The sequence below is a fragment of the Cervus canadensis genome, chromosome 12, assembly GCF_019320065.1.
Source record: "Cervus canadensis isolate Bull #8, Minnesota chromosome 12, ASM1932006v1, whole genome shotgun sequence".
Lineage (NCBI taxonomy): Eukaryota > Metazoa > Chordata > Mammalia > Artiodactyla > Cervidae > Cervus > Cervus canadensis.
Window position 1 is genome coordinate 61,082,223 of NC_057397.1, and position 26,836 is coordinate 61,109,058.

At 39.4% G+C, this 26,836-nt stretch overlaps 1 protein-coding gene across 9 annotated transcripts in view; it reads right to left on the reverse strand.

The window, feature by feature from the left end:
- The window catches only part of VPS13B (vacuolar protein sorting 13 homolog B), a 774,030-nt gene that overhangs the window by 40,805 nt on the left and 706,389 nt on the right, over nt 1–26,836 (reverse strand). For all 9 annotated transcript variants that reach the window (XM_043484079.1, XM_043484085.1, XM_043484083.1 and 6 more), the window contains 11 exons: nt 23,583–23,738; nt 15,187–15,450; nt 14,424–14,507; nt 14,071–14,246; nt 13,491–13,661; nt 12,592–12,793; nt 11,080–11,268; nt 8,227–8,373; nt 5,958–6,241; nt 2,693–2,820; nt 2,296–2,495 (listed from right to left, as the gene is read on the reverse strand). In XM_043484079.1, coding sequence (XP_043340014.1) covers nt 2,296–2,495; nt 2,693–2,820; nt 5,958–6,241; nt 8,227–8,373; nt 11,080–11,268; nt 12,592–12,793; nt 13,491–13,661; nt 14,071–14,246; nt 14,424–14,507; nt 15,187–15,450; nt 23,583–23,738 — 2,001 coding nt within the window. The remainder of the gene's footprint in view (nt 1–2,295; nt 2,496–2,692; nt 2,821–5,957; nt 6,242–8,226; nt 8,374–11,079; nt 11,269–12,591; nt 12,794–13,490; nt 13,662–14,070; nt 14,247–14,423; nt 14,508–15,186; nt 15,451–23,582; nt 23,739–26,836) is intronic.

The window sequence follows — 26,836 nt, forward strand, 5'->3', positions numbered from 1 at the left end:
CGAGCCCTCCAGAGATCTCTACCTACCCCTGTGCCCATCCCCACCTCTTTTCTACCATCAGAGAAGAGGGCGTGGCCCTCCTGTTCAAGGAGAATTATACTCCCTGTGCTTTGAACTTGTCTCTCTGGCGATTCTTTGCGCATGTTTTCACATCTCCTCCACTGACTCCTCTCCTGCAGCATATAAAAGGCTTCCTCTCCAGAGATCTCATTTGCTTCTTGAAAAAAAACACCACTTCTCCCCTGTCCTTGCACTCCCTCTGGACTTGTAACTTCCAATGTGATCTCGCCTGCCCTCTGCCCACCATCTTCCATCCTGGAAACTCTCTCTCTCAGAAGCTTTCCTGTTTCCGCCCCGCCCAGCCCCTCCTCCTGCCACTCTCCAGCTCCTTCTCAGTGTGAGGCTACATCACGCTCACACTCACAGAGTTTCCCAAAGTCAGGCCTGGCACCCTCTTCTTCTCCTTTACAAGACCTCTCTTGGTAGCCTCATCTCTTTCATCCATTCATTCGTTTGATATGTCTTCAGATCTCACTGTGTTGGCAGGCATTCTGCCACAGGCTGTGCATGAATAAGGCAGGGGTCTGACTGCCAGGAATCTTGACTTGTTAGGAAATCATTTACAGAAGTGAATGCAATTAAATGTTAAAAATATTATATGAGTATGCAGAGGGCCCTGGGATGGGTAGGGACTTCACAGGGGTGTAGGGAGAGAACCTTTTGAGAGATGAGAAAAATGTGCCAGCAGGACTGGGGAAGTGGGGGAGCTAAGGAACTTCAGGTAAGGAAGTAGCATTCAGAGCACAGCCGTTCAGAGCACATGCCGTGGAGTCAGGTAGGTCTGGATAAAACTCTCGTCCCTTCCCTCGTAACATGTGGGAATTCGACCACGTTTCTTCGGAGAGCTCAAGTTTTCACTTCTGTAACATGGAAATGATGGTCCCTATCTTGTCTGCCTGTTGCACGGGTTAGAGAAGAATGAATATAAATATAATGAATGAATGAATGAATATAAAGTGCTTAGCACAATGCCTGACATATAGTAAGTGCTTATTAAATGATAACCATTATTATTACTGTAAACACATTTTTAATTTTAATATGTGTTTTGTTACCATTAAAATAGGACCTATTTCATAAGCGAGTTGTGAAGATCAAATGAACTAACAGATGTGAAGGGACTTCTAAAAAGTACAGCACAGTATTATTCAGCCATAAAAAGGAATGATGTTCTGACACATGCTACAACATGGGTGAACCTTAAAGATATCATGCTAAGGGAAACAGGCCAGACACAAAAGGACGAGTGTTGTATGCTTCTCCTTATATGAGATGCCTGCAGTAGATAGACTCAGAAAGCCCAGAAGAAGTTGCCATGGGCTGAGGAGAGGGGAGAGTGAGGAGTTATGGGTTTATAGTATCTGTTCAGAATGATGAAACATTTCTGGAAATGGATGGGGGTTATGGTTTTACAACATTGTGAATGTGTTTAATGCCACTGGATTGTACTGAAAAATGGTAAATTTTAAGTAGAGCAGAAAAGGAATGCTAGGTCCCTGTGCCATTTTCAACGAAAATATTATCACTAACATCTAGAGTAAGACAGGGACAAATCAGGACATCTGATCTGTTCAGGGTTTTAAAACTTTACTTATTTTTGCAAAGTTTTGTGTATTGCTAGGAATAATATTTCAAAATTAGTAAATTTTCAAAAGAGGTAATGAATCCAGGGTTGACATTATGATTGTCTTAAAATCTGGACAGCTGGATTACCTTTTACATGAAGAAGATTAACACTTCTATTTCATTTTTGACCTGGGTTTAGACCCAAGATGGGCTTGTTTTACCAAGTGTTCCCCTTTCATAAATAGTTGTATAGTATACTTCGGGGATGCACTTCCCAGGCGGTGCTAGTGGTAAAGAACCCGCCTGCCAATGCAGGAGACCTAAGAGATGCAGGTTAGATTCTTGGGTTGGGAAGATCCCCTGGAGGGCAGCACGGCAACCCATTCCAGTATTCTTATCTGGAGAATCCCGTGGACAGAGGAGCCTGACGGGCCACACTCCATGAGGCCGCAAAGAGGTCGGACGCGACTGAAGCGACTGAGCAGCAGCGGCATACTTTGGGGATACACTCTTGTGTTTGAGAAGTTATAGCCCGATGAGGGCGTAAAAGCAGGTACGTCTGAGCCCTCACCCAGAGGCAAGACAGTCAGCGTTTGGACTCAGATGATCACCAAGCCTCAGAAAAGGGGCCTTTCCTGCAGGCCTGGGCAGGAACGTGTGGGCGCTGACCTGTGTCCCCTGATTGTTGATGTCGATGGCGTCACTCCACTCGGTTGTCATTTCCTCCAGCGAGTCCACTCTCAACAGGAGGCTAGGAAGGAGGTCTCTGGTCTTGCAGTCTGGATAACTGGAAATCTGATGATATAGCTCATGATGAATCGAGCACTCAGGAGGAATTTTTCTGCAATAAACCTCAAACTTTGGAATATCTAAAATCAAAAAAAAAAAAGCATATTCAGACTTAGGCTTTGAAGACAAAGACTTGGGGATATTAAATGTAACGTGGCAAGAGAAACTTCTCAAATAAGTTCACTTTTACTTAAGGATCACAGGCAAATACTAAGTCAAAAACCTCCAGAAAGAATATAGGTTTTATATTATTTAAATTCAATACTATAACATATACCTTTAGTATTTTCCTTTATAAGTATTGTCACTGGACATCTGTTGTGGAAAATTATTCGAGGGCTAGGGTCTTCTGAGAGGGTTAAATAAGTCACTCCAAGGTGTTCTTGATATGTTAGTGCTATTGCCCTAGGATAGAATCAGATCAAATGACAGAAATGGCTTAGAAAAAAAATGCATGCTTTTTCTCCTGTTACATATTTATTTAGATTTACAATATTCAGAACCTCTATAACACCCTCCCTCTTACACATCAGAGAAAATGTTTTCCAGACAGTGGAGGCCATCCGCTCCTCTATTACCTGCCAGACACTAATGATAGGTTTACTAATTTTTTTTTTCTGACAGCAGTAACATTATCATAAAATATTCAAAAAATGTGTAAACTACTGTATAGCACAGTGAACTCTGCTCAATGTTCCATAAACAACCTAAAAGGGAAAAGAATTTGAAAAAGAATAGCTACATGTGTATGTATAACTGATTCACTTTGCCATATACCTGAAACTAACACAATACTGTTAATCAACTATGCTCCAATATAAAAAGAATTAAAAACATAAAATTAAATTAAAAAAAAAAACAACATAACTTGTAGTACTCAGAGAGAATCACAGATATTCTTGTGCTAGCTTTTCCTTCTGTTCTCTTTTCCTCTATGTACATGTGCCTTAATCTCTAGAGATGGGGTGCTTTCCTCCTCAAAAGTGCTTGATAAGTTTTGGTAAAGGAGGAGCCGATATGTTTCTAGAAGGATGACTGGAGAATCTGTGTGCTTGCTATTTTTAATTCTAAAGGTAGGCAGGTTCAGTATGTTTGCTGTCAATTTTCACAAATCACCGTACTTTATAGGCTCTCCATTTTGGCTACCAAGAGCAAAGCTGTATTTTCTATTTGGCCTCAGAGAAACTGCTGTGTGGGCATAGGCTGCTCTCTACAATGGACAGAGAGAAGGCTCCAATTTAGACTGAGAGACTATCAAAAAATATTTCATATCAAATCAGGAAAAAAAGTCTCTCTGAAGTTTAAATTACATGGACTGGTTGTTCAAATTAATCAAAGAAATCAGATTATTTGCCAAATGTGGCCCTCAGTTTATACTGATTATAAATGGTCAGTAACACACTAAAGAGTTTCCCATTCACTATCTATTCTGTTCGCTAGTGTGAGTTCTTCCCAAAGATTGCATTTGTCTGAAATGCCAAGGAGAATTGTTGATTAGTATTTGGGAAAATCACATTAATAACACCATCATATGTGCACTGTAGGATTGAGGGGAGGAGCGAGGGAAGGAGACGAAACACTTTCACAGTATAGTCTTCGGGTCTTCTCCCAGCCTAATTCTGGAAGAGCCAGGCAAGCTGACCACAGAGAATGTCTTATTGATAACCAAGAGAGCTGAGGTCAGAACTAAAATATGGTACTTCTAATATCATAACTGGGCTTCCATAGTAGCTCAGACGGTGAAGAATCTGCCTGCAATGCAGGAGACCCAGGTTCAATCCCTGGGTCGGGAAGATCCCCTAGAGAAGGAAATGATGACCCACTCCAGTATTCTTGCCTGGAAAATTCCATGGACAGAGGAGCCTGGCAGGCAACAGTCCATGGGGCCACAAAGGGTCAGACAAGACTGAGTGACTAATGCTTTCACTTGTCACTTTCAATCTAATAACTAGCTCAATAGTTATTTACATTTACATTACAATAGATAAACATTTACATTAAATTAACAAAATCTTAGAATTTTAAACATAAATTCTAAGTGTTTATTATAAATTTGTGTTTTAGTTTTAGTTTTAAAAATAAGTTTGTTTTCTATACATGGGTTCACATTGCTTTCAAAAATACTTTCTGAAACTTACCATGGAAATGCTCTATACACTAACTGTATCAACACCAACATCCTAGATATGATACTAGGTTTGTTAGATGTTTTGTAAGATGTTTCAACTAGGGGAACTGAGTAAGGGATACAGGGGACCTCTATGAATTACTTCCTATAACTGCATGTAACTCTTAAGATTATCTAAAAGTAACACTTAGAAAACATTTTTTAAATTGATTTACAATACTGTGTAAGTATATAACCCAGTGATTCAGTTATATAAATTCTTTTAATATATATATTCTTTATATACATATATTTTTTTTCAGATTCTTTTCCCTAATAGGTTATTACAGGGTACTGAGTATAATTCCCTATGCTATACAGTAGGTTCTTGTTGACTATCTATTTTATACACACAAGTGTATATGTTAACCCTGGCCTCCTAATTTATCCCCCCCCACCCCTCTTTCCCCTTTGATAACAATAAATTTGTTTTAGTAACAACAACAACTTACCATACTTCTCCAATCAGGATACAAGGACAATCACTCCTCTTGAGTTGGGTGTGGAAAGTGATTATAAAATCATGGATGTTTGTGAATGTTGTGAAAAAAGGGATGTGTGTAGGGAACAGAGCCTTAACTATCAAGGACAACTGGAGTTAGGAAGTTATTTTTTAAAATATTACTACTAGAAATCTCTATATACATCAAAGTTAAGATGGCTAAAATCTTAGTCTATAAATTCATAATCACAAAAAAGGTACCTCTCATAAGGTTACAATATGCTTTCTTTTGTACTTTTTAAATATATACTTTAAGTAGGCTATTCCTGACAGCTACAGAAAGGATGTACTGCATGCAAAATGACCACAAAATAAAAGTCCAGTATGAAGGAACCATTACATGTCTCTGGCTTGATTCTGTGGTTGTTATTTGCATAATTGGTAATTGGTAACTGGAGTAACTTGCATGCAGGAACAACCACAGAACAGTCTTCTGTGACTTGTGTTTATCTAAGTTACCTCTCTTAACGACTTGAGAAAAATTCCATTTTGAAATAGAAGTAAAATACGGGAAAAGAAAAAGGTTTTCTAGCTTGACTCTCTCATATTTTAACCCTTATTTCTTATCACCTGACAGAGGCTGGGAAGCCATAGGAGAAGAGCATCTTTTCATTATGATAGACTGTGGCTACTCTATGGTACGAACACCATCTCCCCCTAATAAAAGCCGCATAAGGGAAAAATCTCATCAGTAGTTCACTGGGAAAACCCATGTGTGATCCTCACATCTGTCCAGTTGTATGCAAAATACAGAAGCCATGAAAAATAAAAGCAAAAGTTAAGTTTACATGTGGTGAGCATTGCCAACTATTCTCTAGTCTCTCCCAGCACAGGGATGAAGCAAAGAAGGGCATTCACAGAAACGTAAAATACCTGGTACAGAATCCATTTTCCCTGTCGTTCCCCAAGGGCACTGCCACGCTCTGTCTGGGAAACTCCTGCCTAACTGGAGCTGGCAGGCTCCAGCACTGGGAGCTGTCGGCAACCGCGGTGGGAGAAAAGGCCAGCAAGACCTGCTTCTGCAGCAGGGACGCGTCCAGGGCTGACTGGCCGAGGTCGGGCATTAGGTCCCAGCAAGGAAGGGAGCTGGATCTCACGGCAGGCTGCTGGCCACCCGGGCAAATGCTGAAAGTAGAGCTGTCTGGAACTTGAAAATACTGAAGAAAGACAAGACAAGGTGGAGAGAGCACAGTTATACAGTCCAACATAGAAGCTAAGCTTCTCTAAAGCACAGCTTCTAAGAAACTGTGACACATATTCTCAGGAGGAGGGGGAACATGGGAATATTAGATGTCATGTTCCTATGAGGAAGCCTGAATGAGACAATTACAAGCAGCAATAGCAGGGTCTACTTCTCTAGGCATAAGGAAAATGATAAAGCTGATGTGATCTGAAGGGGTGAGGGGTGCCAAGTTCTCCATCTCTCCCAGGTACTACAAAAAAGCCAGATGCCACGGGGCAGAAATGCTGTGTGTTGGGAAGGGAGTCGTCGTGGAGAGGGTACGGCTGGACTGAAAGGGTGGCACTCCGGGGGGACCGTGGCAGAAGCGATCGGAATGAGATGAACAAGGGGAAACCGGGAGCTTGGAAGACAAATGTTTCTGAAGGCTCATCCTGAAGGAGTAGGAGACCCTGACCTCCCGCCCTCAACTGGAGTTCCACATGCTTTCTGGCACATGAGAGAGTCTCAGGACTTAGGACTTAAAAAGGACCTGAAGGGATAATTTATCTGAAGCTCCTTGTTCACAGCTGAGGAAGCTGCTTCCCAGAGAGCGGATGATGGCGCCCGGCATCACAGAGCTAGTGTGTGAAGTGTGTGGCAGAGCCTGGCAGGAAGCCAGGCCTCCTCCTTTCCTCTCTGCTGTGTCTCCCACTGTTCCAGACCGTCTCCCTGAGAGGGGAGGGATGACCCTGTCTCAAACAGTTCCCACACCTGCCCGAAGCTGGGTCAGGGCTGAAAAATGGGGCCCCCTGAGCTGCAGAAAGAATGAGGGCCCTGCCCTTCTCACGAGGAACCCACTGGGATGCTGGTGTGGAGATGGCTGCCGGCAGCTCTCTTTTCCTGAGTGCCCGGCCTTTTTTTCTCAGATTATCTCACTGAACCTTCACTCAGACCCCACAAGGAATGCAAAATTATGCTGCTTTTCAGATGAGGCGGTGCCAGTGTGGAGGGCTCTGACCCAGTGCTTTGGGAAGCCCTTAGGGTGGGGAGAACTGGGAAAATTTTCAGGACACACACTGGTTTTTTCCCTCAAATCCTCGCCTACCATGCAATTACTGTTGACCTCTATTTCCCAACATGGGGCTTCTGGTCACCTATGTATTTTTAATCAATACTTCAATGAACCAAGATGAAATTCTATTAATCTGCCATTTTTATAAATCCTATAATGCACTGCAGGCTTAGAAGAGTAAGACTTTCATCCTAGGGTATTGTTCTAATGTAATTTTTAGGAGCTGCAAGTACGGGCTAACAATAAATGCGGATAAAAGTAAAGAAAAATAATACTTTTCTGCATGACGGTTTCAACAGCATAAAACAATAGCATACCACTTAGCATATTCTGTTTGTAAATCTTTTTAAAATATCTCCTTACTCTCTTAAAATAAAACTGTTCATCTGAACTGTATAAAGCACGGAGTAAAAAGAAAAATAAAGTCCTTCTTGGATTCATTTTCCACATATTCTGCCACAGAGATGTTAACATAAATGAGCTGGTACATTTTCACATTTCCTCTCCTCCTGGACACAGAACTCGGCGCTCCCAGACCTGGGGCTCTGCTGGGGCTGAGCCTTCTGCACACATGGCTTTTCTGCAAGGCAGATGTTCTTTTCTGTAGCCTTGCAGCCAGCCCTCAGGCCAGCTTCCGGCCAGGGCGTTAGGAGCGCTGGCAGATGCGCTGGCAGCCTGAAGCTGCCCGGGCATTCGGATTTGCTGCTTGGGAGCCTGTCTCCTCGTTAATGACCTTGGAAACGCTCATCATGACACCACAGTTTTAGTGAAAGTACAAAGAAATGAATCCTTCACCTACATTCGGTGTTAGCTTTTGATCTGTCCTGGGTTAAAAAAAAAGCTGATCCTTACCATTACTGATTTAAGAAAACTTATAGATTAAAAAAATTCATGTTTGCACGGCTTACCTCCTTTCCAGAGTGGGGTTTGGTGACAGTTAACTGTGGCTTATAAAATATGTGATACGGTGTGTTATTGACTATTGTAGTCTTGTCTTCAATCTGAACAATCTGTATGCCTTGCTGTACCATGGAGGAAATGCAGAACTGGCATAACTGCAGAACAATTGAGGAAAGAGTAATTCTTTAAATATCATATGGTATATAAAAACTTCTTTTTTAAAAAATATATATTTACGTGGCCACTTCATCATCTTGGCTGTCCCAGGGGAGTTCTGAGCACTTTAATGACGATGGCAATGATGAAGGAAACAGTAACAACTCCCCTCATATATTGCATTCTTGTGCTCCACCTGTTTAGAGTATTTTATGCATATTAACTCACAGAATCCTTACTACACCTCTATGGGGTAGCTACTATTATTCTCATTTTGCAGAAGAGAAAGAATGAGACACAAAGGTAAGCAACTTGCCCTAGGTCACAAAGATAAAGAGGGTCTAGGGGTTGGAATTAGAAGCCATGTACACTGGTTCCCTGGTGCTGCCCTTAGACACTGCGGGTCTCATCTCACTGTCCCACCACATTGTATGAGGAACTGATGCTCAGAGAAGACATTACTTGACTTAAGATATCCATCTAGTAAGTGGTAATGTTCTCAGAGTATGGTCTGGGAACCCTTAGGGGCATGGTCTTTGACCTTCCAGGAGGCCCCAAGGCCAAAACTAATTTAAAAATAATACTAAGATGCTATTTGTCTTTTTCACTGTTTCACATAAGCATACAGTGGAGTTTTCCAGAGGTTCTATGACATCATCATAGATATGTCATCATAAGATGATGTCATCATTCTTATGGCTAAAGAAATGTTTATTTGTGAATTCTCATGCTTAAAATTTTTTATATTTTAATTTCTAATTTGACAAAAATCAAATAGATATAATCCACACAAACAAAAGGGTTTTGGAGGTCCTCAGTATTTTTAAAGAGTATAAAGGGGTCCAGAGACTAGAAAGCTTGAGAATCACTACTGAAGAAAAATGAGATATAAATATAATGATATTATATTTTCCAACAGCTCATTCATTCATTCATTCATTCACTAACATTTATTTGTATTTATGTGGTCACTCTGTGAGGTGCTGGAGGTACTGGGTGTTTGACTGTGGATCATAACTTTCCAGGTTTTGATGGTAGTTCTCAACTTACAGCTATTCAACTTTGGGTGATTCACGCTTACAGCCCTTTGCCATTCACACCCATGTTACAGTATTTTGGCCGGCAGAGGATAAACATGTGTTGCCCAGACAACTTTGAGGAAATGGATACCAGCCTTGAATACTGAAGATCAACTTCTTTGTATCAGAGAAATTTATTTTTAAGAAGTCACCAAATGACCCTAACCTTTTTAAAGAGGCTCTTCAAAGATGCCTGTCAAAATCTGACTTCTCCTCAGAGAAAGAGCACTCTGAATTACACAACTCTGATGAAGTGCCCTTTCTTTTTCTGACTTGGGACAGCCACAATGACGAAGATACCATGAAGCACAGCGTGAGGTTTCTAGGTGGTACACTGTGGTGCTGCACTTCGTACATAGTTTAATGGGAGGCGTTAGTCTGTTATTCAGCTTAACTGGCCTTCATATGCTACTTAGAAAAGATTCATGTTGAAAGCACATATTTAAATAACTGATTTCTGTATTTTGTTTTTTTGCGTTTATCTTCATAAACGTGGGTACCAGACCCTGTCCAAGAACACCACTTCCAGAGCTTTTCTGGTGGTTCCGTGGTAAAGAATCTGTCTGCCAACGCAAGAGACACTGGTTTGATCCCTGGTCTGGGAAGATCCCACATGCCTCAGAGCAACTAGGCTTGTGCCTAACAACTGTTGAGCCTGTGCTCCGGAGCCCGGGAGCCACAACTACTGAGCCCATGTGCGGCAACTCCTGAAGCCTGAGCACCCCAGAACCCGTGCTCCTCACCAAGAGAAGCCACACAATGAGGAGCACATTCACCACAACTGGAGAGTAGCCCGGCTAGCTGCAACTAGAGAAAACCTCGCTCGGCAACGAACACCTAGGACATCCAAAAATAAACAAATTCTTGTTGTACAGTCACCAAATCATTTTTGACTCTTTGTGACTCCATGCACTGCAGCACATCAGGCTCCTCTGTCCTCTACTATCTCCCAGACTTTGCTTAAGTTCAGGTCCATTGAGTCAGTGATGCTATCTAAACATCTCATCCTCTACTGCTCCCTTCTCCTTCTGCCTTCAGTCTTTTCCAGCATCAGCGCCTTTATATATATATATATATATACACATACATATGTAAAGAATCAACTCCCTCTTAAAACATTGGTTCTGTGGGAGAATCAGATTCGACCTACATCCTTTCACTCAGGATGCCCTTTCTAGGACTATAACCTTTCTTGCAGGAGCCTCTGGCCTTTCACTCAAAACCCAGAATGTTAGCAACTCTACTTCCTGCTCTAAAATGAGGAGGCCAAGTACAATTTGTGGATATTTTGGAATAAGTTCTTTTTTTCCTTCACATACAATAAATCAAGTGACTGTTGAGTGTTCTGAAATAGAGTGGTTATTGGATAAATTATGTGACACAGCTTCTATCACTGGTAAAGGAAAGGAAAAAACACTGTAAAACAGACAGGTCTAAGAAATCATGTGTTGCACTATTATAAACTGTTTGGAACATATAATACTAAAAAGGGATTAGGAAAGAAAAGGGAAGGCTCATTTTAAACAAGTTGAGGGGATGGCATGCTATTCCCAGCTCCACCCCGACCCCCCACTACTCCCCGTCCCAGCCAAGAGCCAAGCAGACTTTGAGAGATTTTGACCCTACCTTCTGATGTCCTGGGAAAGCACCAAGTCTTATTTCAGCATCAACAAACCCTTCTTCGTCCAAAGACACAACTTCACCATTACCTCCATCTTTCCACTTTGGAGATGTCAGGTTATGGACCAGTTTAATAGCTACTGACTTGTGCACCGTGTTTGTATTTGCCCAGTATATTCCAATTTGAAAAGCTTCCTGGAAAAATAATGCCTCAATTATAAAACTGTTTTCTTAACTTTGATATTTTTACCTCAATTCACAGGAATTTTTTCTATTATAGGTCTACCTAGGCAACCACATCCTTTTACTTTTTTTTTTTTTGTAATGGCAACATACCTTTTATTTCACTTCCCAGTGCCTTCTTTGAATCACAGTGAAATTTGTATTTATGGAAGGAGGGAAAAAACATCAACCCAAACTGGGACTACCCTATAAATACCAAAGGCCTAGAAACTGAAGGTTTCATTTTATTTGATAAAAGAATAATGTGCAATATTAGGTACTGCAGGTCAACATTCCAATTCCATAAGGTAACATCATATGATTATTTTTTTAAAAAAAAAGAAAAAATGCAATTGAATAAAGATGTTTATAAACTGGAGCTAAAAGAAAAGAACCCTCAAATTGTTCCATATCAGAAAAACATTTTATTTAGGAATTCCATGTACCCTATTCTCTTACAGATTTATATGCTTTCTTGGAACTGGGCTAGCCTTATCAAGAAAGTTCTCTTGTGATGAAATACAAAATCTTCCTATGAAGTTCTGTTTTACAACCAGATTTTTTTCCCCCTTGTTAGTAATGATTCTATGTTGTTATCAATAACAGGTGGGCATCCATGATTATGGACAGGCAAGTCCACTTATAAAGGAAAAGGGGCCTGACAAAAATAGCTGTCCAGAAATCTTCTGATTCATCTTGAAAATCTGTGAGAGTTTCTATAAAAACTACAAAAACATCTAGATGCCAAATTTGCATCCAGGAGGAAGAAACTTTTCATGCAATTATGTTCTAGATTAAGAACGAAGCAATTTACAGAATACATCTACTAGGAGATAAAAGGTCAGAATGTGACAGATACTTGCAAACATCTTCTTTTTTAAAATGTTTTTTATTGGCATCTAACATTTTTGTGAACATTCATTCATTTAATATTGAGAAATGTTCTAGAGGGTAGATTAGCACAGCATACAGCTCTATATTCTTAACATATCCTGAGAGACCAGTCCTAATACTTGTCAAACATCCTGTTGAGGAATGGAAATGAGAATGCAACTAGTACAAGTTATCGAATTTAATGATAACTCAAGCGTGAATACTGCTGATGGGTGGGGAAAAAAAAAACATCTGAGATGTCTTTGAATATCAAAGAACATTCCATACCCCTTACACATGCATCTAGGAGGACAGTTTTCCACAACTGATTGAGTCTGTTAAGAACATAAATGCAACCTCAGAATAAAAGATGGTTGTCGAAAGAAAAGAATTTCTATTAGTTTAAAAAAAGAGTTATAGTACCTGAAAATTAGGAGGGATAATAATTTTGCCAGCAGGAACCTGTAGAACAATCTTCTCTCCCTCAAACAGCCAGAGGTCCCACTTGGACTGATTGATAAGCAGGGCCCAGGGTAGCAATTCTATCAATAAGGTCCTCACATATGGCTTCCAGGCTGACAGCTTCACTCTCATTGGGCTGTCCCACTGGCTCAGTTGCTCATTCCTGTGCCAAATACCACATCCAACAGACTCAATTAAACATGCTGACTTCAGGACTCATGAAATGTGTTTTAAGAATTCCAGACACACAACGCTCCTGTATGGTACCTCTTCACATCAGAGTCATGCAATGCCAAATTTGCATCCAGGAGGAAGAAACTTTTCATGCAATTATGTTCTAGATTAAGAACGAAGCAATTTACAGAATACATCTACTAGGAGATAAAAGGTCAGAATGTGACAGATACTTGCAAACATCTTGTTTTTTAAAATGTTTTTTATTGGCATCTAACATTTTTGTGAACATTCATTCATTTAATATTGAGAAATGTTCATAGAAAAACACTGCTGGAAAACATTACCTGTCAGAAAGTGAAAAGTGAAAGTGAAAATTGCTCAGTCGTGTCTGACTCTTTGTGACCCCATGGACGATACAGTTCATGGCATTCTCCAGGCCACAATATTGGAGTGGGTAGCCTTTCCCTTCTCCAGGGGATCTTGCCAACCCAGGGATTGAATCCAGGTTTCCTGCATTGCAGGCAGATTCTTTACCAGCTGAGCCACAAGAGAAGCCCAAGAATACTGGAGTGGGTAGCCTATCCCTTCTCCAGGGGATCTTCCCGACCCAGGAATTGAACCAGGGGGTCTCCTGCATTGTAGGTAGATTCTTTACCAACTGAGCTATCAGGGAAGCACCTTACCTGTCAGAGTCCTTTTTATTATAGGGCCATGTGGGTTGAAGGAACTTCTCTGGCCCATAGAACTCATCAAGGATCTGAGTAACTGTGCCTCCAGGGTGTATCTTAGTGGCTATCTGCTTAATGAGGGATGTTGAGATGGGAACAGCACAGTGTGAAGGGTCATCCTCTTCTCTAGGAAATGGAAAGGAAAAACAAGAATGATTATCAGATGTATTATAAACCAATGTGGTTTTTTTTGTGTGTGTGTGAGAGTGAGTCAATTTTCGGTGCTTTAGGGATGATGACACAGTTTGGGGAATGATCTGGGACTTTCCTCCCCACTGCTTGGGTGGAGCTCTCTCGTTCCTCTACAGAAATTATGTTGTCAATTAGATTTTCTGATCATCCCTCTTTTTCATTTCTAACGCAGCTGAATTTTATCTTCAACTACAGAAGAGAACAGAACACTAGGCAAGGCAGTTTAAAAATAACATTCTCATAAGAAATCACACAAAAAACTCTATCCTCTCTTGCCCCCCTTGACAGGACAAGGTACTTTTTCTTCTGAATCTGAGGAAAAAGTTAAGGACTTTCCCAGTACCTTGCTTGAAATGTTAGGTGATGTACAAGGTCAGGTTCTATGTTTTGCAGTGGTTTTTCCTGTCCTTTTCCTGGAATAATTTGTGTTTCACTCAATCCCAGACTCCTTTTCTCCAAATGTATGATAATGGGGTCTGGAAGATGACTCCTCATGATAAAAAGAGGGCTGAACACAATCTATAAAAATAAAAGGACAGAACAACTTTCATATTTGCTTTGTTGCAGTATTCCAGCTGTTTGATGCTGAGACAAACTTGTAATAAATCTCTTCCCTGGGTCACTCTGACCTTAATTTATTTCAGAACAGGAAAGGTCAAGGTCGTATGCCGTATTTTAGGATCTGAAAGCACTCACCATTCGCTGCTGCACTTGAGAGCTGGGCTCCAAAGTCAAAACTGTGCACCAGACATAAATAATGGAACTGTTTGAAGATGGCACCTGCACATGAGAGAGAAGAGTTCTATTAAACACTAAACAGTTTACTAATTAATCAAAATAAGGCAGAGATATAATATCAGTTTGACTATTAAAAAAATTTAAAGTTATTGAAAAAAGCCATTAAAAAAAAAAGAATACCTAAGCAAAAACAGACTTCACTATGGCATAAAGTGAACGTGCGGTGCATCAATGGGGCCAATTATTTCCATAAAGATGAAGGGATTTGTATGTGGAGTGACTGATATAAGAGTGAGTGGGAGAACGAAAGAGAGATTTGTGCTTCGTGGGAATGAAAGTGATGATGGTGGAGATTGAGAAAGAGATAAAAAAAGTAGCAGGTCATCATAAAGCTTCTAAAGCGGGGAGGACACGCTTTTTTCCCTCCTATCCCTTGAAAGCCCTAGAGCATCAGAATCTTTTTCAAGATACAACTCATCTCCATCTGGAAGGGTAGAGTCTTGGCTACAGGAACTACTGGAACTGATACAAACGTGTTGTCGTGGGATGGGGAGGAAAAAGTTTGAGAAGCAATATTCAAAGTCTCCTCATATTATTTCAGGCCTCCCCTCTTTTGTACCTATCATTTATTAATAAATTAAGTGCTACACTGAATAAAGAACATAATGAGAACTTTAAAATTTTAAAGTTGCTCTGTTCTGGACTGTGCTACTTCTCACACCTGAATGACAACGCTGTACTCAGGGGCCTTGGATTCCAGGCACACGTCTCTCGACCAGTCTTCATCTCCTTTGGCCCTCACACACAACTCAGTCAGTTCATTGTTTTCTAGTATGTACGAAGGCAATTTCTGTTTGGCTGTGAGGCAGTCAAAATGTTCTCGAACCACAGCTTGTCCATCTTGACCAATGTAATGCTGAACCACTTTTAATTCTATGCTTTGAGACAAGTAACTACAGATGATCTGTCTTCCACAGATGATAATCTAAAAACAAAAACAAAAAAACAATCAATCAATCCCTCAATCAATAAGACTTCCATTAATTCAGACTCCATGAACTGGCAATAGAGCAAACTTGGGAGATATTGTAAGTTTGGTTTCAGACCACCCACAATAAAGCAATTATCTTAATAAAGAGGGCAATAAATTGTACTCTTATGCAATACAAGATCTCTGTATAAACTGATAATACAAACAACTCTTAACTCATATGCTAAATTATATTTTATCTTATTCACATTTTTCCTATAGTGTAGAAGCATTTATCTTTATAAAACACACAGAATTATCCATTAATCCCAAGAATTATTTAACTTTTCATCCAGTTAAGTGTATAATTCAGGGCAGGCATTAAGAATTATTAATATCTCTTTTGGTGGAAACTGATGCAGTAGATACTTTTATAAAGCAAATCCCTGTGTAATATGAGTTTTCACCATGGTTGAGCAAGACAGGACTTTCAAATACAGTTTTCCTTATTTATAATATTTTTCCAGGTTATAAAATATATAATAAGTAATACATATATGGCATATTTAAAGGTCTAAGAATATGATCTAGCTCTAAGGCCTAATTTTATGTGTCAACTTGAATGGGCCATGGGGTACACAGATATTTTGGTCACACATTACATTGGGTCTGTGTGTGTGAAGGTGTTTCTAGATGAGATTAATATTCGAATTGGTAGACTGACTAAAGGGGATTGCCCTCCCTAACTGGTGGGCCTCATCCTAGCAGCTGAAGACCTGGAAGAACGGAGAGCCTGGGTTAAGAGGCGACTCCTCCTGCCTCATGCCTGAGCTGGACACCGGTCTGTTCCAGCCTTTGGAAACAACTGAAACATCAGCTCTTCTTGGTACGCGAGCCTGCTGACTTTCAGACTGGAACTACACAGCAGCTCTTCTGGTCTTCCAACTTGCAGATGGCGAATCTTAGGACTTCTCAGCCTCCATAATTGTGCGAGCCAATTTACAGTAAACCTCTCTTTCCCCTTCTCTATGTGTATATGTACATACATACTTACAAGTATATGTGTGTGTGTACACACATAGACACACCTTATTTGTTCTGTTTTTTTCCTTTTTGGAGAACCTACTAAGTATTTTCATAAATTATCTCTTATTTTCACAACCACCACATAAAACAGGTGCTATAATGAGTCCTCATATTAACAAGGAAAAAAACAGAGGCAGAGAGATGTTGAATAACTGGGCTGATGTTACCCCAACTGTCTGGTCCAGAGTCTGTGCTGATCACTACCCTGATAGTCTGTATCTCATAAAATCAATACCTACCTATGAAGAAAACAGAAACAATATAAAGAGAATAAAGGCTGCTCATCATAAGGTAAATGTATTATAGCAGAAACCAGTGGTTTCATTCCAAATAACTCCTTTTTCTTTGTTAGTCTTTCCTTTTCCTTTGCTGTCAAAATCACTGATTTGGTTTAGGCCTCAAAAAGCAGTCCAGTCCTCAGGGAAAGTGGACACCTCTCAAGACCCCTAAAGGCTATATCACAGTTGGTACATGCCAATCCTGGTAACTCCATTCCCTCATTGCCAATGATTAGTGCTGAACATGGGGCTCTGTTTTGGCAAATAATACAAAAAGGAAGACTGCTAAAAGTCTCTGGGAAAGATTTTACTCTTTGATAATAAGGGAAACAATTTGAGAAGAGAAAACCCTCCTTTTTTTCTGCCATGGAAGATAATAGGAGAGGATATAGATTTTGCAGCTATCTTGAGGCCAGGAAGGCAAATTCAAGATGACAGCAGAGAAGCAGATACAGTACTGAGCACCTAATTAACTAACCAACACTGAACCTGCCGTAAAATAGGAACAATAATATCTGCTTCATTAACTTGCTATGAAGATTAAAAAGCCTATTTTTGTAACGTCATGGTGAAAGCATCCTAATTGATATATTTTCCTATGTCATTAGGAGCACTTTGTAACCACCATTTTTTAAAAAAACTCTTACTTATAAGAATAAATATATTAACAATTATTTATGAACTATTATTTATCCCAGACAAATCTGCTAGATTGACAGACCAAAAATTAAAGTCACTGTTGCTTCAACTTGCATTATTTGAATAGAGAGGTTTAGCAATTTCTTGAACATTTATTTTCCAACAGTCTATTCCTTAGAATCTTCTTTAGAGGGAACACGTCTGCAAAAACCAGGCTATGCTTAACTGTTATATTCCCCCTAGATACTCTGGCCATTATAATCTTTTAAAACAGTATTTTCAAAATAACAAAACACACACAAGTCAACTGAACCATGAGTCCTAAATGAGCACACAAGATTTTCTTTAGCACATGTAGGGGCTACTAGATACTTATGATAAGCCTTATGATGCCATAGCATTGTCTAATTTTGAATAAACATTTGGAAGCTCTGAGGCAGTATTTAACTCTGTTCCTCTTCTGGATGTGTCCAGGCCTGGCGATGTGCGTTCAGTGCTCTCGCTTCAGAACCTTTGGGCCCCATGAGACTTAGGAGAGAATTTGGCTGTCTCTCACAGAAACCACAGAATCTCTGCAACCATCTGGGACTCACTTTGTTTAAAGACAAAGATCCTCTTGGTGGGTTTTTATAGTTTCATTTTCAACCAAAAAGCCTGTTAAATAGGCTTCAAATTTGATAAAAAGAAAATCCTTAAAAGTGGCCAGGGAGGAAAGGCTACTAAGATGAAAGGAAATCCAAAATGGCCGCCCCTTGGAACTGAGCTCTACATGGCTGCTCCCTCACAGGGTTCAGCGACAGCCGTGTCTGCTTTCCTTCAAAGTGGCAACACTTACGGTGCTGATATTTTGAAAATTATGGTTAGAATTTCAAGATTAATTTATCAGTTGAAGACAGCTACTTAATTTTTGTAATGTAGGGTTTCTCTTTAGTACACATTTCCAGGTTTCACACCACTTCCCCTTTTTCTCCAAAGCCACAAAGATGCGTATTGAAGATTTCTACATATGATTTTACTTAGCAGGTTTCAGAACTCTTATTAGATCAGTGCCAAGAAGAATAGCAATATTAAAAGAATAATTCCAGAGCACCAGATGCACTGGAAAATGATATCTTAGCCATGATTAAAAGTGTATGCATAAAGATACAAATATATATACATACATTCATATATGTACATTGAAATTTTTAGAGCGGTAAAGCTTTCCTCAATGAAGAGATGGAAAACATAGAAGCAAATACATGTACATAAGCAGTTGTATAATGCAAAGTTCCTGGGAAATTTTATGTGTGGTCAATTTTTATTGAATTGGAGAAATGAGAAGGGTCTTGGAAAGGCAAGGTACAGGCAACTAAACGTCATTGTTCCAACAAGCTTTAGCCAATTCTCCATTGTCCAGAGGCATGGTAACATGGTTAAGGTACATCAGGGAGCTGCACACACTCACCTCCCCAAATGGGGTGTGGTAATTAGGCAGCTGCGGTTTATTGTAACTTTCCAGGCCCAGGTGGGATAGAAGGAAAGAAGCCAAGATGTGAAGGAGGCAGGGGTCCACCACGCTCTTCTGGAAGTTTGGTTCCTATCTTCCTTCTTAACCTGGCCACCTGAGGAATCCTGTGTCTCTGGTGTACTTTGACTAGAGCTAACCTGAATGTCAGTCAATCTACACTGACCATAGGAAAAAAAATCCAATTTAAAAGGAAGTAATACTTTGTGTGTGTTGGGCGGGGGGGTGGGCGGTGTGGAGGGGAGAGGGAGAGAGAGACAGACAGACAGACAGGAACAGACAGAGAGAGACAGGGACAGACAGACAGAGAAGTGGGGAGAGAGAGAGAGAAAGAGAAGAAACACTGAAAAACAATGACTGGAAAGGTTTTTTTTACAACTCTGATACATGCAGCAGTAGGTCTGAGGTTGCCATGGTGGTCTGCCGAACCTCGTATTACCCAGGTTCAGTATAAACCACTTTCTATTTGCTTCAATTTTAGGTTAAAGAATTGTTGCTTTTGTGTTTCATTCTCCCCTGCTCTGCTGAGTTTTTAAAAATGACTCTACTATAGAGCACAGTCTCATATGATGATGACAAGAAATGTTAAAACTCAAAATAAGTTATGTGTGTAAGGCCTCCCATGATAGTGGGAATGTAAAATGGATTTTCCCAGCTCCTGTGAGAGAAGAAGACACCTCTTCTCAAACAGGTAAATGCCATGTAAGGGCTGCTTATGCTTCCATTATTTCTTTCTACATATCCCTTTCCTGTCTGGCTAGACTTGACCTTTTTTTTTTTAAGAGTATTTATTATAAATGGGGTAGAAGCAGAGAAAAGTGTGAAAGGCATTCTCCCCCCAGCCCCAGAAAAGGATTATTAACATTTAACAGTACAAATAACATTTGGCAAAGTCCTGAAATGTGATTTGGCACCAGATGCCTTAAAATCTATATTTGGCACTAACAGAGAGAGTGATTAAAAGAATTCCTTAAACTCTCAATGCATGGAAAATTTTTTTAGTTCTGATTTGAACCCTTCATAAATATTTAAGGTTTAAAAAATGCTAATAGTTTGAAAAACTCATGAAGTCGGCAGAAGTTTTAGGAAAAATATATATTTGGTTATTTAAAAGATTAGCTTAGTAGCAATAAGACTCTGGTAAGTCAAAACAGTGAATTTTGTCTAAGAAATAAAGTACATCTTCTTAATTTGGAAATATGCATCAAGCATTACAAAAATATTCATATCCTTTGGGCAGGTAATTTAAATTTTATAGCAATTATTTTAAGGACAGATACAGAAATGTGGATATATATTTATACAAAAAGATATTTATTGCAGGATCTATTACAGTGACCAACTGGACATTAACTGAATATTCAACAACAAGGAAATGTCTATGTGTGTTGCGATATACCATATGGCAAATCACTAGGCAACCATTCAAAGGATAACTTCAGGAATTTTAAATAACAGGAGAAAATAAACATTACATAAAGTTAAAAGAAGAAACAAGTTGAAAAATTGTGATTACAGTTCAATTTCACTCAGATGGTAAGGAATCTGCCTGCAATGTGGGAGGACCTAGGTTTTACCCCTAGGTTGGGAAGATCCCCTGGAGGAGGACATGGCAACCCACTCCAGTATTCTTGCCTGGAGATCCCCATGGACAGAAGAGTCTGGTGGGCTACAGTCTACAGGGTTGCAAAGAGTTGGACATAACTGAGTGACTAAGTACACACAGTCAGATTTCGAGTTGTTTCAAAGAAAAAAAGCAGAAGAAAATACACCAAAGTAATAATAGAATATATTTTTTGGTTGGTAGATTTAAGAGTAAGTTTAATTTTCTTCATGAGGCTTTTCTGTATTTCCAGATATATTTTATAATAGTTAACATAAAAATAACAGTGTGAACTAGTATTTATTGGGTGTTTTCTATTCTAAAAGGAATATGAAGCATAAAACAGTTAAGAAATTTGCTTAAGGTCATATAGGTAATAAGTACAAGGGCTGAGAGATCTTTTACAATCAGAAAAAAGGTAGGTAAAATTTTGTGAGAATTAAAAAAATGTATTTTTCATGACAAATTTTTTTGACTTATGGTATATACTGTTGCAATAGTATCTTACTCAGGTACAGTGTATATACTAGTTTATCCTGAAATTTAATATCAGTTCTTGAAAGTAGTAGTATCTATGGCAAGAATGAGGTGTATGTATGTAGCAACACAAAATAGTCCAACCAGTGTTGGTCATGCCTGGAAATATTTCATTATTGTAATAATAACTAAAGTTCATTGGGTTATGACAGTGGGCCAGGCACTAGTATAAGCACTATACATATACAAACTTATTTAATTCTCACACCTACTTCACGAGGAAGGCACTATTACTCTTCCCATTTCACAGATGAGAAAAGTGATCCACAACGGTAAATAGCAGCTAGCAAGTGTGCCTGTGATTTTAACCACCAGGACATATCTTTAAAACATTTCTCCACAGAAGGACCCTGCCACTCCACTGATTGGTAAATGTCCTCTGAACTCTGAACACAGAGCTGAATGAATTGGAAAACTTCAGATCAAAGCTATGGTAGTCAAAGCATCTGAGAACTTCTTAGAAATACAAATTCTCATGCTATACCCAAGAACTACTAAACCTGGAACTCTAGGGGTGGGAATCCAACAAGCTGTGTGCTTCATTCAACAAACCCTCCAAGGGATTCAGACACATACTCAAGTTTGAAAACCACTAGCTTAGAGGGAGAGAAACTAAGGGAAATATGCTAATTCCTCATGTTTTTGGAAGGCTTAAAATAGAGGAGAGGCAACAAGCTGCGTGCTTTCTGTGTATGGCTCTCAAGTTCTGAGGAATGGTAAAAACTGGCTAAATGGTAACAGATCTTGGCTCAAAATTAGGAAAGAATTTCTTATTTCATTAATAGCTGGAAGTAACTGACAACGGAAAGAGCAGCCATGTGAGAGAATGAGACTCTCATCATTCACAGCATTCAAACAAATGCTGTATGACCATTTCTCAGGCACGCCGATGAATGGGAAAGTAGACAAGGCATTCTTGAGACATCGTGAGTGACAGAATCAGAAAACCAGTGGGTGCTGAGCAGATGTTTGTTGAGAGCACATCCATATAAGCAAGTTCTGAGGGCAGACGGGAGAAACGATTCTTGTTTTTAAGACTTTCCAGCTCAAAGCCCACACTAGCCATGCTGGTCTCCTCCTGAGTCTGTGGGTAAGATCCATTTGTCCCATTTTTGTATCTTTGTTTATCCTATACTGCTGAGTGGGCTTGCCTTCTCTTAATCTCAATTGGACATGCTTTGTAAAGCCCAGTTCAGGTCAATCTTCTTAGTGAAACCTCTAAATTCCCTTCACACTTACTGTCAGCCATACACATTGTTGGGTTTACATAAATTTATGTAAATCTACACTTTGAGAGCAAAGGTTGTGTCACATACTTCCGTTTTACCCTGTCCTACAGGAGGCAATCAACAAATACTTGGGGAATGGTCAGTTGACGGGGAACACTCATTCACGCTTCTTTTCTGAGACTCTACTGCTACCGTACTCTTCTCACTTGTTGCTCTCAATAATGAGAGCACGAAGTCCAGCTCCCTGATTAGGTGCAGAACAAGAATGCACATGGCACGGGTCCTACTGTTCACCTTACTGGTTGCCTCCTGCTTGCCCCCTGGCACACAGCAGTGAAGGAGCCCCAGGTGCGCAATACAGAAAGCTCCCTTTTTCCTTTTCCAGGGACGGGTGCTGTGTCTATCACGTCCTCAGTTCACATAAGCTTTGGATAGACTGTTACAATCCAGATGCAGATGTATATGTTAAAACTCTTATGACAAATCCAGTTATTATGTGTGCAGTGAAGCCAGTTTTCAAATTTTAATACTTCCTTTTTTTTCTTTCTACTCTTGTCATGTGCTCCATGCTTGAAAAACATCTTTTAAAAACCACATTTTCACATCTTAAGAACACAAAAAAGTGTCAGATAATTTTTTCCCCCTTTGCAGTCTTAGAACTTCAAAAACAGCCAAAAGGAAGTTTTATAAAATACGTAAAAATATGTGCTGAGAGCTGAGGTTTTATAAGCCAAGAGTTAGACTGCAGTGAATTTTTACTGCAGTTAATATTAACTCCTAGGAAAAGAACGCTTGCTGGAGACCCAGGCCCACTCTGCCATGGGAGAGAACTTCGACACTTTCTTGCAGGTTACTCTTGCGTGCCTGAGAATCAACTCCTGGTTATCCACTGCTGGATTATCCAGAGTCCCACCATCCTTGGCTTCTTTTCCTTCTCAATAAAGACCCTTTGGCCATTTCACAGCTCATTAGCACCTCCACCAGAAGGTAGGTGGTGACAGGGAGAAGAGGTGAAATGAAAATCAGTAAATTTTACTGCTCGTTAGCAGCTCTTGTAAAAGACCTGGGACAAGGGTACGAAGCCATCAGCATCATCAGGATCAACAACAAGCACTTAGTAAGTGTGCGTGTGCATGGCTGGGGTAGGCACAGCTAGGAAGAGCTCTGCGATTTTTTCACGATTATTATTTTCATCTCTTTACGTTTCCCTTCCATTATAACATCCAATGGTTCAGAGTCGTCTGGGCCATGGACACACAAGAACTTACCTGTTTTTGCACGCCGCTGACTTGCTGAGCCTTGATGATGAGTGAAGCAGTTCGACCCTTGTACTGAATAGTTCTAATAAATGTCCCCACGTGGTCCACACTGAAGGGCTCTGACCAACGCCAATTGCCCCAACCTTCAATACAGATGTGTAACAGCTGGAGAGAGAAACAATAGTTGTCATAATGCCAAAAGTGCCAACAAAAATCTAGTCCTAAAATGAAAGTCTCATTGCTGGAAAACCTTCCTATTTGTAATACTTAGCATCTGTTTTCTTTCTAACCTGCATTATTCATCCACTTCCAGCTTATTCAACCAGGCTAAGAATAGCAAATATGCCACATAGAGTCACTGTGGTTTTCCAGATCACATTTTAAACCTTCTTAAAAATAATTGTCCTATCAAATGGTAAAAGGGCCTGTTGAACATTTGAGGAAAGACTGTTTCATTCATCTGGAGGACAAGAAGGCTGAAATGTGAGATCAAAGAATCATGGTCTTGGCTGACAGTTTATTCCTTCCTCTGGCTAGACAGCAATTAAAGCTAAATTTGGTTTGTAGCATTATTTTTGACCCTAAATTGCCATTCTTTATTTTTCCTTTTGATAAAGAACAAAATAGCAATTTGAGAATGCAATTCATTTAATATATTCATTCTCCTTATGAGATCACATATATCATATAAGAAATACCTTTAACATTTTGAATGTCTGTTCTATGCTTTTTCTTAGTATGTATTTATTGTAATTTTTACCAGTTGAGTCCCTGATCCACATTCACGTTTATTCACATAGTATTACTACTTTTAGTAATACTTAGATTTCTTTCATGGACATCAAATACTTTCTATTCCTATTGCTACCTATTAACTGCAATTAGGTATTCCAAACTTAAGTCCACTAACTGGAAAAATATTCCAAAACAACAATGACTGTTTCTTTAGGATACATGTTTAAATGAAAATAAACAATGCTCTTGTTGGTCAGTCACTAAGTCGTGTCCGACACTTTGCGACCCCACGGACTGCAGCATGGCAGGCTTCCCTGTCCTTCACTATCTCCCAGAGTTTGCTCAGACTTATGTCCATTGAGTCAATGATGCCATACAGAAATAGAACTGACATTTTAGGAAAAAGGTGTAGATAATATACAAACAATATTTCCCTTCATATCATAAATAATTTTTAAAAGAGCTAACCAAAGGTTAATCACATGAAACATTTTCCAATTAACAGAATAAATAAAACTTTGAAAATATTATATAAGAGCTAGCATAATGGGTTCTTAAATACATTAAGGACTTCATGGCAATTGCCATAATAATAAAGTCTTTTGATAGTAACATTATTTTTTAGTTTTAGCATTAAGAGGAACCCTTATAAAGTGCTTAAACTTGAAAATTTCCCAAGGTCACTGTTCATCATAATGTAATGTTTGGTGGAAAATTCAGAGAGGGATTTTTTTGTTTTGTTTTTAAATATCTTAAAATATTTTAAAAAATCTCGTAACTCATCTCTCTGCTTTTAATATGGCCCCACTCAGTTCTTCCTCCATACAACTGCCAGTGATCTTGTGAAATCAAAAGGCTACCAGTCAGATGATTTCTAAAAAAAGAAGTCTAACAGCAAAAAAAAAAAAAAAAAAAATCCTGGACAGCAAATAAAATACCTTTAGGGAAAATTTGGTTTTATATACAGTCTTCAACATAAAAGTACCAGAGTATCTTTGATGTTTAAATATTAGTTACAGGGGAAAAAAAAGAAAAACAATAGTGGTGTTTGGAACCACTTCAGTTTTTTGTAGCAGCAACTGGGAATAAAGCTCAGGGTACACACAAAACTAAAGGAAACAAAGAAAGTTGTTTTCTTTGGAGAGACTAGTAGCTGGAAATGACAAAAAATAATGAGGCAAGGTACTTAAGGTCAAGCTCAGCTGTATTTTTCTTGAAAATTCCATAGCCTCTAAAGAAAGTCTTAATGTACACAGTGTAATTTTAATTGAGGAGTGTTCAAATTTGCATATGAGCTCAATCTTAGGTAGCTGTTCACTCTGTGTGCACAGCTTTTAATGACAGAATGTCACCAAGGAATATGCTATCAGATTTTGCTTGGCAGCTATTTGTTCTCAAAACGTTGGCACATATATCACATATATTGTCTTTGAATTATGAAAATTCAGATATGTTTGGAGTCAGTGCACACAGAAAAGTTAAGTGGGAGAAAAACATGACGTTTCTCCCCAACTGTATGACCAACAGAATATTTGTAATGTCTGGCCTACAGTTAAAAAGCATTTAAATATCATTGGCAATGACATGTATATATAATTTAATAGGGAAGGAATGACATTCCTTGGAGAGAAAAATCTACAAAAAGGAATTCAGGAGGCCTAGCAGTACTTCAGCTTTCCTTCCCATGGGCACTAGGCAGGATGCTCAGGTACCCCTAGACATCAAATGAGGGTGGAAAATCCTGTACTTGTTGGACTGACTCACTAAATTTCACTGTTATATGTACTGAGAAGTCTCCATTTAATAACAAATACCCATATGTCTATTTTTATTTCCATACCAAAGGAACTATAAAATCAGGCATAAAAATGTGAAATTTGTATTAGATTGCCTAATCCTAATGAGACTTGTTTCTATTATTCATCCAATACATTTTTATTAGTCAGATACTATAAGGAAGGCAATATGTGAAAGACTATGGAGGACATAAAAAAGAGCTTTGGTCTTTATCCCATAAGGAGCTTAAGATTTTACAGGAAAAGTAAGGCCTGTATAACTAACCCACAAGAGGCATTAAGGGAGGTACACACTGATACAGGAGCCTGAAGGAGAGAGGGCTTGTTCAGGTTGCTGTGATTACGAGAGCTTTCTAAAGCATTTGGGCTTGAGAGTTTGGGTAGGACTTCAACTGGTAAAGATGGCAGTCACTGGCCAAGGGGGACAATCTGAGAGGTGAAGTCAGAAGGTTTGCTTGGGGCAAAGTTCATAGTCTCAATTGGTTGGAGAAGAAGAAACATGTCAAAAAAAGAGTGAGGATAAGGTCTGAGAAGCAGATCTAGATGGTGGCTAGCCCTGGTGATTTGCTGAGCTAAGGAATTTGTGCTTTATTCAGGAATTAGCCTTGAGTACAGATAAGCGATGTGCTGAAAGGATAGTGAGAGCAGAGTGTGGAGGGGTCTGGACAACCACAATAGAATGAAAGCAATGTGGGCCAGAAACAGGAGAGAGGAAGGAACGGGCTTAGCAAA